Genomic DNA, 12,969 nt, shown 5'->3' with positions numbered 1-12,969 from the left:
TGGTTCTTTAAACTCCAATCTATGGGAAGAGCTACTCCGACACAGAAAACCCTCAGCCAGAGATTATTTATTTGACTCGCTCCAAGTTTTGGGACTGTCAGACCTTTGGGACAATCCCACTGATCTTTTGTCTTTTAAAAAAATAGCGAAAAAATCAGTACGAATAATATCCTTTATTGAGGACAAGGAGGCATTAACTAAAAGAACACATGGCTGGATCACGCTTAGCGATTACGGATCATTGCAACCTCAATCGTAACTTAAAATTGGAGTTAACATCAAATCGAAAGAAAAGTTCTTAAAATTATGCCTCAGAGTAATTCCAGTTGCCCCTCACTTGCTGCCTTGGGAAAGAAAAAGCTGCCCGCAGCAGTGTCGCTGTCGCTTATGTGGAGCTGGCAAGGAAGACATTATTCATATTGTTTGCATCTGTCCTAAATTAAAGGATATTAGGCACAGTCTGTTGCGTCCATCTTTCAATTTACAAGGTGTGAGAACGGTACACAGTCAAAATATCGAATTTTTAATTTCGACTTACACTTATATCGAGTTGCTAATATCGATGGGACAGAATATCGATGTCCAGAATATCGATGGCCAGAATATCGACCCTAAGGTAAGTAATATCGAAATTACTTATATCGATAGCATATATATCGATGTAAGTAATTTCGATTTACTAATATGTGTTAGAAATTTTAGTTAAGTATTTAAATTAATTGTTATAATATGTGTTTAATATGTTTCTATAAATAAAAAATATATAAAAGTAAATAATATGTTTTACTACCAGAGCGGGTTGTGGGTTTTTAGGGGAATAGGGTGGGAAGTAATTTATTTGTAATTAAATAATTATTTTTTAATGATTAATTTATTTTGCAATTACATATTAATTGGCAATGAATTATTTTAATTGATTAATTGATTAATTAATTGATAACATGTATATTTTTAAGTAAATTATATGTTTTACTACTGGAGCGGGTTGTGGGTTTATTGGGGAATAGGGTGGGAAGTAATTTATTTGTAATTAAATAATTATTTTTTAATGATTAATTTATTTTGCAATTAAATATTAATTGGCAATGAATTATTTTAATTGATTAATTGATTAATTAATTGATAATTTATGTATATTTGTAAGTAAATTATATGTTTTACTACTGGAGCGGTTTGTGGGTTTATTGGGGAATAGGGTGGGAAGTAATTTATTTGTAATTAAATAATTATTTTTAATGATTAATTTATTTTGCAATTAAATATTAATTGGCAATTAATTATTTTAATTGATTAATTGATTAATTAATTGATAATTTATGTATATTTTTAAGTAAATTATATGTTTTACTACTGGAGCGGGTTGTGGGTTTATAGGGGAATAGGGTGGGAAGTAATTTATTTGTAATTAAATAATTATTTTTTAATGATTAATTTATTTTGCTATTAAATATTAATTGGCAATGAATTATTTTAATTGATTAATTGAATAATTAATTGATAATTTATGTATATTTTTAACTAAATTATATGTTTTACTACTGGAGCGGGTTGTGGGTTTATAGGGGAATAGGGTGGGAAGTAATTTATTTGTAATATTAATTAATTTTGGGTAAAGGGGTATTTTTAGGGTTCAGGGTCAGTTTTCAGTTTTTGGGTAAAGGGGTATTTTTAGGGTTCAGGGTCAGTTTTCAGTTTTTGGGTAAAGGGGTATTTTTAGGGTTTCGGGTCAGTTTTCAGTTTATGGGTAAAGGGGTATTTTTAGGGTTCAGGGTCAGTTTTCAGTTTTTGGGTAAAGGGGTATTTTTTGGGTTCAGGGTCAGTTTTCATTTTTTGGGTAAAGGGGTATTTTTAGGGTTCAGGGTCAGTTTTTAGTTTTTGGGTAAAGGGGTATTTTTAGGGTTCAGGGTCAGTTTTCAGTTTTTGGGTAAAGGGGTATTTTTAGGGTTCAGGGTCAGTTTTCAGTTTTTGGGTAAAGGGGTATTTTTAGGGTTCAGGGTCAGTTTTCAGTTTTTGGGTAAAGGGGTATTTTTGGGTTCAGGGTCAGTTTTCAGTTCTTGGGTAAAGGGGTATTTTTTGAGTTCAGGGTCAGTTTTCAGTTTTTGGGTAAAGGGGTATTTTTAGGGTTCAGGGTCAGTTTTAGGTTTTTGGGTAAAGGGGTATTTTTAGGGTTCAGGGTCAGTTTTCCCTACTGTTGCACCCACTGGAGTGGGAATAGTAATTATTTTTAAGTAAGTATATATTATATATGATTTTTAAATATTTTTTTTATTAAATATGTATTATTATTTTTTTACCATTATTACATATATTTAAATATGTTTAAGTAATTAAAAAGTATTATTTACAGTATTTTTTATGTTATTTTAAATCCCAAAAAAATCGATATATTTGACAACGATATTTTTAACATCGATATTATTTTTTCGATATTTTGGTACTTACCATGTTGTACATAGGGCGTCGATATTTTTGCTAACGATATAATTACGCCGATATTTGTGTAGGTCGAAATTCTGTCTGTCGAAATTCTGTCATAGATCCGTGAGAACATGCAGGCAGGCAGTCAAATTGTGCTTTAATCCAACTGAAACAAAATTAAACTGTCGGGTCACAAAGTTTTTTGACCTAGTAACAAAAAGGCACAAGAGCACGCTGAGTGCGGATCAACAAAAGACAGCCCGAACAGTTCCTTGATGGTACCTTGAAACATCTGAAGACATACCACGGGCACTTGATGTTGAGGTAACAACGGAGCAATGGCTGAAATGTGGGGAAGTATACCTTTTCTAAGACCAACAAATAACAAAAAAGGCACAAGAGCAAGCTGAGTGTGGATCAATAAGAGGCCGCTTGAACTGCTCCTTGATGGTACCTTGACAGATCTGAAGATGCACCTGGGACACTGTAAAGTCGAGGTAACAACGGAACAATGATACAACGTGGGGAAGTATACCTTCTCTAAAACCAATAAGTTAGTACTATCTTCCCCTCGGGAATTTTAAAGCATAAGCATTTAGTAATCTATTTAATCTAGAGTCATTTCTAATTGTCTCTGGGTCTTGAGGTATTTGAATTTTAACTGACGATGATGAACTTGCAGTGCAAACTTTTAAACTTCAATTTTATTAATGACTATAAACTGGTATTACACAAATTTTTAAAATTTTAGAAGCTGTATAAAATGAATTCTGAGCAATTTCTAGCAATACTTCACTTTTTTATAAAGGTTTTAATTAATCATATACAAATAAATAGTTACCTTACCTTACCCTCCATTCTCGGTTATAAGGGTATATGAAACTGACGTGGCATGCTAAAGAAGTAGAATGGCCAAGGATTGTGTTCATGCTATAGGAAAACTCTAGCACTACCCAGGCCCTCTAGGTAGCTGCGTTGCTGGCGCTAGAGAGAACAGGCTCAGGCGGCCCGGTCTGCCTGGGAGCAGCACAGGTTGCCGATACTCAGGCCAATCTTGAAGCTGCTCTCATGCAAGAGCAGCTTCAGGATTGGCTGCAGGGCATACTGCAAGCCTGTGCTCAGCGCCAGAAGCAGGAAGATCTGATGTAAGGGAGACCGTGGGGGCAACATTAAGGTATGTTTTTTGGGGGGTTTTTGTGCCCAAACTCTCCCCACTTCCCTCCTCCCTACCCACCTCCTCCTGTCCGGCCTGCCCCCCACTTTGGAAGGGGATGCACTCAATAACGCAGATTATTCAACACTCCTAAACACATTTGATACAGAAAGAAATCCTTTTATGTAACTTTTATAAAAAGAACTGAGAGAGCCAATAGGGATCATCCCTAAATTAGGCAGGCAGCACCATCATGTGGCAGACTGTCATAAGTGCCAGTGCTGACAATTAGGTACTGGTGCCAAACACTATAAACCACTGGCACAAATTAAGCACTGGATGTAATGCAGGCCCCTGTGGGGCGCGGTAACTCTTCAGGTGCCTCCTTTCACCCCAAGACCAATACAAATCTGTGAGATATGGGAGACTCAGTGGCCCCTCCTCTCATTCTGCAGGGGGCCCCATCATTTTGTGTTACGCCACCAATTGGCACATTGTAATCAGACCTATTTGCTTTGTCAGTGCCTGTTTTTTTCTGTAGTCACTTGGGATTATGAAAGGGATGTTGCAGAAATTCATCACTAACATTTTCCTTGTTGCATTTTTATACATGTCTCCTGATTTTGAAATAATTTTGCGAAGGTAGCTAACAAAACACTTGACTTACCTTTCTCCACTTCCCATCACTGATGCTCGGCCCAAACTGGGACAGCAGCATTTGTCCGTTCTCATTTATCATCTGCACCTCCAAGTGCTTGTCTCGAAGCGCTAAAACAAACCAGTTTGTATCCCCACCCATGTCGCCATAGAAAATGACTCCTTCCGAATCAAAGGTCCGAAAATCGAAAGATGACAAATAACTGTAAAGAAAAAAAATACAGCCCTGTATTTGCAGGATTGAAACATGTAAGACCTTTACTTTTACTTCACAACACAAAGCTGGTGTGTAGATTGACGAAAGGCTATAGACCAAGTTATCAGTATTTGACACAACCACATTTTCGAAAATATTTTTTTTTAAAGTATGATGAAAGGTTTGCATAAATTCTTGTAAAAATGACGGTAAATGCAGTTCAGTTATAACTTTCGTTACTTTGTTAGTTTTTTTTACCTCAGATGTTTAGTCCCCACCTAATCACACTGGAGATCTGTGTGTTATAATTCTATACACAGAGAAGAAAAGACACATGTACCAGGAGCCCCACTGCATTAATATCACTTTCTCGTGCTCACATTCTAGAGATACTCTACAGTTATTCTATTAACATTAAAACCCTGTGGCTTATGCCATCTTCAATCTCTGTGGTAACAAATAAATCACATTTATATACAGATTTTATTGACTTTTCAACTGCATTTGATTCTGTGGACAGACTGACTTTATGGCAGAAATGATCTTCCCTAGGGATGCCAAGTGGTTTATTGTGCCTGTTGGTGTCCTTGCATTCTTCTACCTTGTGTAAAATGTTGTTGAGGGGAGTTCAAGGTCTTTCTAATTCTATCCCCAACCAAATAGTTTGAAGCAGGGCTGCATGTTGGCACCTCTATTATTTTCTCTGTACATCTCAGATCTCCCTTCCTATTTGCATGAAGAGAAAAATCACCCCCCCCAAACCAGGTCCTAGCCGCCATGGTCAGAGTAGCGGGTGCAGTCTAAAAAACCTTCCCGATCCACAGGGGTACACTGCAGGGGTGCCCATTGTCCCCACTAATTGTTAGCACTGGCCATGGAGCCTTTGGCTTCATGAGTAAGGGTAGACAGCCAGGTGCGGGGCTTTGAATGGACTGCAGCGCTGTCCAATAATATAGCCTATATATAGATGAGTATGTATTCTTCCTCACGGATCCCGAATCTTGCGTATTATGCAGAACTTTGGTGAGACCTCTGGGTTGTACATGAGTGCTGCGAAATCCACTGTGTTCCCCATTGGCGGGGGTGCTATCGACTTGGAGTGGGCGTCGGGGTTGACGCTAGCCATCTGGGTTTCACATATTTTGGCGTATTTGTTTCTCTAGACCCGTCATTGTCGTGGACCCATAATCTAGCCTCTGTGCTATTGTGCGTCAAAGAGGAAGTGAAGGTCTGGTCCTTGTTCCCACTGAACTTGTTGGGTAGATCAGCAATTTTCAAAAGGGTCTCCCTACCCCCGATTGCTATACCAGCTTCAGAACTACACCAACGCTACCCCTCTGTCATGGTTTAGACAGTTCAATGCGGTCCTGGGCGGGTTCCTTGAGGGGGCGGTTGTACATATTGTTCTTCGGACATGCTTCCAGTCAACATACTGTGGCTGCATTGCCTCTGCGGATGTGTGTTCTTACTATGCTGCCTCCCATCTATTGATTATCAATGACTGGTGATATGGCCCTTAGAAGGACTCACCATATGTGACAGAGCAATGGGTGATGCCTCCCTGTTCGACTACCTATATAAGGGGAAGAGGGTTGGGTTCCAGGCCAGGTAGTCAGACACATTGAGACGCTCTCTCTGACGGATCGGGTGGTGGCGGAGCCTGACACATTGGACACCTCTGTGGCAGGGCACCACCCTACAACAAGAAGCTCTACTGAGTGGCTTCCACAAATGTAGGTTAACCATAGGAATATCCACGCTAGATGTTATGCAGGGTACTGTATTAAAATAATTCCAGGAGATGCAAAGTGACTATCAGGTGCACCATAGCCAATTCTATCCATACCTGCAGTTTCATCTCGCCATATCCCCTTATCTCCCAGACCTTCAGAGGCTGCCAGAGTTGAGCCCATTAGAGAACAAGCTCCTGATGAGAGACTTGGGTGCAAACACGATCACCAAAATATATCAGTCCCTGATTACAAACAGCTCCACCGCACTACCCGCACTAAGGGTGGCATAGGATGCGGACATTGACAATTTAGAAGATGACTGGATGGAGAAACAGGGGTCTCCCTGTACGGCGGCAATACCAGCTTGATACAACATAAATACCAACACAGAGCTTACTACATGAGGCCTCGCTTCTGGCACATGGGTATGATTGACTCCCCTGTGTGACTCAGCTGTGGGGCAGATGAGGGTACCTTCCTCCACACAGTGTGGAGCTGTGTAGCATTGACCTGTTTTTGGTGGGGTGACATCCTGCCTTGGGGAGGTCCTCTCCTGGGTGGTTCCTCTTGACCCTAAGTTAATCCTTCTCCACAGCATGGAGGGAATCGATATAAAAGGCAGTTATTGTTTTTGGGGCTCATTTTGGCGAAAAGAGACATAGCTAGAACCTGATAATCGGACACTCCTCCATACGTCAGGGCTTGGAAGAAGGGGATGGACCATAGTACAAGTCTCAGGGTAGCAGTGTATAAGGCCAGCGGCTGCCCTTAAAACACCCCAAAATTTGGCAGCGATGGGCTGATTACAGGGGTATAGTTCTAGCTCCAGTTCGCTCTCTCGTCTCCCTGCTGGAAGCTGAAATACGGAACAATGGCGCTATGGCACGAAAGACAGAGGTGTATGTCCAGTTTTAATCTGATTAAGGGATATACTGGTAGCAAGTAGCACATGGGTGGGATGTTTGGGACTGACACTGCAAGTTTCTGTGTTGCAGTTGTTCACAGAGGTTTTATTACAATCTCTAATGTATGTTTGTGGGCCGTTTCATCCTTGATTTATTGCTAAAATCCAATAAAATGTATCATGAAAAAAATAGGTCCTTAAATATGGCTCACTCTTGTGCACAGTTTTAATTGAGGAGAATCCCATTGGTCTTCAGGCAAGTCTGAAATATCTCCATTACTTTGCACAAAATCACTTTTTAAAAGCGAATTTAGCACAAACTAATATTCTCGTTTTTATGGGGGATAGAAAAACCCGAAATACACCTGGTATCTAGGAAATGAAAAATTAGAGAAAGTAAATAGATATACATATTTTGGCAAAACCTTTTGTGAAAATCTGAAGGATGAGGTGCATACAACTAATTTATGTAACAAAGCATTTGCTCTCGCAAATTATCTGCAGATCTTTTACTGTTCTATGGGTAGAAGACATTTTGATCACTTAATATTTCATCATTTCCTAGATACCAGGTGTATTTTGTGGAGAAGTGTGGCTCAGGGGTTAGAGGCGGCAGACCCGGACACTGAGATCGGCCCTGGACCAGGGTTCAATTCCCCGCCTCGGTGGGTCTTGGGCTCAAAAATTCCACGGACTTGATAATTCTCGCTCCGGTGCCTTCTCGACTCATGGGTTCACACTCTGCGACTCTGGGCAATAGCTTGCTTAATCTCCACAATGGCCCCTCGTGGCGGGATGCCTGGCTTTCACCTTGTGGATACCCTGCTGGGATTATCTCACAGGGGAATACCAGGACGGGTTCCCTAAGCAAGCGCCGGGAAACCCACTGCGGGTAGCTGTGCGCTATATAAGCTCAAATACATACAAATACATACATTCAATATGAATCTATAAAATAAAAATTCCTCCTACATTATCCTACGCATTAGAGCACACCCCCCCCCCCCCCCCCCAACACACACACTCCTATTGAATCTTTGACATTCTTAAATAAGTGTGAAGGGGAAAATCCAGAGTAAATGTATACACAAAGTTCAGTCCTTCCGGTCCAGTTATTAAGGCTAGAACTTAGATTAGTGGATACATTTGTGTAATTCTTAGCGAATATTAGTCAATAAGAATATAAAATACACCATGCCCCAAGTACTTCTCTGAAATCTCTGATTAGACCAGAGATTTTGTATAATACTGCAACCTACACAATTTTGGAGGGAAATTTGTCTCAAGCTTTGGAATATTTTGATTGCAATCTACATCTTTTTAAGGGAAGGCCGCCCGGGCATCTCCGACTCTTTTTAAGATTTCAATCTTTGCATCTCAGCTTTGAGTTGAAGTAGGATCACTATGACTCTCTGAAATCATATAGCACTATACTTACTAATACTTCGTTAGGATTAGTCCAGACATATTTATCCTTTCAAATTCCACATAGCTTTATACATTTTATTATCTCTATACGTTTTGGAAGAGTTCTTTTAAATAACATACTGGCGAAATGGTCTAAGAACCACCAAAAATTCGATGTGTGCAATTTATGCTATGTAGGAATTCTAGATATGTTTCATGTCTTACACTTATGTCAGGCACTTAATGAAGCTAGAGCCAAATTCTTATTACCGCTGATAAAGAGCTATAATTTGGACACATATCAGGATAGAATGGTATTGTTTAAAAAAAACGCCAAATTACTTTACCTGTTTTAAAGTGTATTAAGTCTTTAAATGTTTTATCAGTTTAAAAAAAAGGGTTTTTCAGGTCTACTGTTGAAACTTTGTATGATGGAGGTTTTATAAGGTGGGATGTATTTATCAGGTATTAATTATGTCTTTTAAGATATTGATGAAAGACCTTGGTGGAGGTCAATAACGAAAAATAAATAAATAGTAAATAGTAATACACAAAGAAGAAACATTAATTACATTTAGTGCGTGTCACTGTGAATGACCAGAAAGTGGGTGATAACTCTTGTAACTCCAGCCAATTGCATGATACCATAGGCTGCTCACTTCAGAATATTGGACTCTGTGGCTCTCATATCTCAGTTCTCTGGGTAATCTGCTGTATTCCAAAACCATCTGCATCCCTGTATTTGATGTACTCTGTCTTCTCACAACCTGGCTCTTGGCCTTTCCTTTCGCCTTTGTATCTACTGATACCTTTTTCTCACTTTCAAGCTCAACCTGTCCCGTCTGCTGCCACCCTGAATCTTTTTGGATAGACTGAAGGATGGTTTAATGATAAATTGCAGTTAGGTTGGATAGATGGATAGGACCGTGTCTATGATACAGCTGTATTTAATTGTGTAATTGTTTTGGAAAGGGCTGGCTGGTGATGGAAAGCAATTTTTTTAATTGTTGCCAACCGCTTCCGAGATGGCTAATGATCCGTGTACATATGCAAAAAGAACATGTGATGGACAGAATGTGGAACAATGTCAAACATTCACCCCAGTACAGAAATCTGAGACTAAAGCCATCCTTTATTTGTTCCCCATGCCGTTCCAGTTTAAACCCAACCATATGCAAATCAGTCTTTACCCTGTTCCCCATGGGAATGGTCCTGCCCGAACTGCCAGGCCAGGTTTTCCTTTGAGTGGAAAACAAGCATCCTAGGACTGGTTTCGGGCATCGCCCCTCATCAGCCAGGCATGGGTCCCATGCTCTCCATGTCACTTGAGTCAAGCTAGCCTGGCTGATGGGGGCGGGGTGAAACCCCGAAACCAGTCCTAGGATGCTTGTTTTTCAGTCCAAGGAAAACCTGGGAGGCAGTTCGGGCTGGGCTGGTCCCAGGGGGAACTGGGTCAAGACTGATTTGCATATGGGTGGGTCCAAACTGGGGTGGTGTGGTGAGCAAAAGAATGATGGATTAAACCCAGATCCTTGTGACTGGGGGTGAATGTTTGCATTGTCCAGCATTCCATCCATCAATTGTTTCCTTTGCAGATCTGTGTACATGAGCATAAGGGTTTGGGCGATCATGGACTATTTCTTCTGCCATTCTAAAATACCTTTGTGGTCCACTTGGCCATATACAACATACAGATCATGACCAATAAAGGATTCTGAGGGACACCCAATGGGGGTAGTTAGCGGATGTTCTCTGATGTCTGCAGTTACAATCTTTGGTCTATTCCCCAGTACCCTGACTGGCTGTGGTGTGGCAAATTGTTGGATTCAATATATTTCTAAAGTTGGCAAATTACCTCATATCATTTTTCTAATGCATTGGAAATTCAATGTCAGCCTGTAGGTTGTGGCGTCATTATGTGCAATAAATGCTTACTAATGTCATATGATCGTCAAAGTGTATTCTCTTATTCCAAACAGTTTAATTACTTGTTCAAATATAGTATTTTTAAAAACATGATAACGTCAAATGGGCAATTCAAAAAAAGATTGCAGGGTGCCCCAAGTGAAGTAAAAAGAACCACAAGAAAGGGAGAATAGAGACGAATATGAAGATCAGCATTGTGTGTAAAGAAAGAAGGTCTTTTTGCAGATGTCCCACCACTTTTTGCCCCATTTGGACTACTAGATGCTGGTTTTCGACTGGCAGTGAAACCTGCTAACCAGTCACCAGTGTTCTTTCCGTAAAACTGTTATATGCGAATTGCCAATCCTAATTGACAAAGACTTTGCCCCTTATATGTCCCTTGTATATGGTACCAGGCCTACCCAGGGCATACGTGGTAAAAGGGTTCTCAGGCCTGCAGCACAGTTTAGTGGCACCCTGGGTGACCCAGGCAAACTACTGAGAGAAGGCCTGCCATTGCATTCTGCAGAAGCAGTGCAAACTGCTCGAACTAGAGTGTCAAATGTACTGTTTTTGGTATATGTCAGTCACCCATAGAAAAGGCCTCCTGTGCCAGGAGGGCAGGGTGCAGTATATTACGAAAGTAGATATGTAAGGGCAAGATGCTATGTCTATATGGTGTCTTTACCATTAAAGTACACTATAAGTGATAGGCGGCACATAGGATACTATGGGACTTGCACCCGGGCAAGCCTGGTTGCTAGCTTCCTTATGGTACCACCTAAATAGATCGAGTTTGGTGGCAGCCAACATGCCTTCTCTCCCCCCTGACACTAATCTGGTATCAGCGGAAGGCTGGCATGCACCCAGGTGGCAACTTAGAGGCTGTCTATCTGGTTGACTCAACTGCCCTGTGCTCTTGCTGACCAGCCCGGGCTTTCCTGCACCTGCTGACACCAAGATAGGATTCTGATCTCCTGCCAGGCAGTGTGATCAGTCCCAGGAGTCAGGAACAAAGACTAGGCAGGAAGAAGGTCAAGCCCCCTCCTCCCCAGCAGGTTAGCGAAGTGACACATGACAGCAGTGAGCTTCAAAGGCTGCACTGCCCCTGATATGCATCTAAGCTATCCCCCTGAGGCAGATACAACTCTGCCCTTGCCTCATGCACGCTTGCACTTGGCAAGGTGGGAAATTAGATATGTAGGAGGTGTACAGCTCCATGAAGGCTGGCCACGCCTCCAGGGTTAGCAGCCTGATCTGTACACCTTAAATAGAATTCGTTCATCTTTAGGAGGGTCGAAATAGTGGGTTCTGGGTAGGAAGGGTGACCTAGACCACCGGATGTGGCCACCGCAGGGACGGATTAGCTGCAGGGACTAGCGAACCATTGGCTACTAGCTCCCACACCTCTAAGTCCCCCTAAATCTAGGATTTAAGGGACTCCCCTTACAACAGAACCTCTGATCTGTACAACTTACTTCAAGGATTGAGCAATAGGAGACCTGTGTCGCTGACAACAGGACTTTGCCTTCAGCACCAAAGCAAAAGAGGGATACTTTGTCCCTGAGGCAACAAACTTGGAACTGAGTGAACAACCCTCGTCCTTGGCTAAAACTCAACACTCCTGAAGAGAGGGACCCTTGTGGAAGCAGAAGCAACTAAGAGACTCGCCGTAATCCATAGTAGGACAGTGCATGCGTAGTCCTACCATGACGTAGGTCTGACGTAGGAGATTACGGCGAGTAGGAGGAGTGCAGCCCGGGACGCCGCGATAAGGTATGTGCGGTTTGATTTTACTTTCATTGTAAATTGTATTTAGAAAATATTTATTGTGGGGGTGAGAGGTGGGAGGGTAAGGGGCTGAACTCCGTTCTGCTGGGGAGTCAGAGGTTTTGCAGGAACTTTGCGTTCCCCGCGGCCCGCTGGGTATGCAAAATTCCCCAAACTCTGCCAGCGGAGTGGAGTTCAGTACCCAGGGTTACTCTAGACAGTGACCTTCCATATGCAAATCAGCCTTGGCTTTGCCCTACTATAAATGGTCCAACATGAATTACCAGACTAGGCCTCCTCTGAATGTGAATACAGGAAACCCCAGAGCTGCTGATTTGCATGTTTGGTTCCCTTCTGAGGTGGCATTCTAGGCATAAAAGCGATGGAGGGGATTGCAGTCCAGAGTATTCAATTCAATTCAAGAATCTTTATTCGGTGATTAAAAAACACCATAAAAGCACATTCATATTTACATAGTAAAAAGTCATTAAACATTTCAGGATTCTTTGTACAATGAATTTACAAGACATAACTGCAACAGTATAGCCATGTTAAACATTTAAAAATAAGAATAAAAAGATTTCAATCTTCCCCTCTAGTGAGCCTTAATCGTAGTGCTACCTTAATAAAGTTCATAATGCTACACAGTGTCAAAGGGTCCTCCGCTTTCTGTAAGAAAACTAGTGCATCCCTAGCGTTGACCAGGTTAGCTTTACTCAAAATATTTACCAGGTATTTGCGTCTGGGCATTGAGTAAAAAGGGCAGAGTAAAACCAAATGAAGGGAGTCCTGCGGAGACCTGTTGTCGCAGCCGCAGGGCCCCTTC

General features: G+C 41.3%; 1 protein-coding gene across 1 annotated transcript in view; it reads right to left on the bottom strand.

The window, feature by feature from the left end:
* The window catches only part of LOC147683214 (growth arrest-specific protein 6-like), a 250,454-nt gene that overhangs the window by 205,348 nt on the left and 32,137 nt on the right, over window positions 1-12,969 (bottom strand). The window contains exon 3 of the mRNA XM_086943699.1: window positions 4,239-4,431. Coding sequence (XP_086799825.1) covers window positions 4,239-4,431 — 193 coding nt within the window. The remainder of the gene's footprint in view (window positions 1-4,238; window positions 4,432-12,969) is intronic.

The sequence above is a fragment of the Lissotriton vulgaris genome, chromosome 11, assembly GCF_964263255.1.
Source record: "Lissotriton vulgaris chromosome 11, aLisVul1.2, whole genome shotgun sequence".
NCBI lineage: Eukaryota > Metazoa > Chordata > Amphibia > Caudata > Salamandridae > Lissotriton > Lissotriton vulgaris.
Note: the sequence above shows the minus strand (reverse complement) of the source record. Positions and strands in the feature narration are given on the sequence as shown.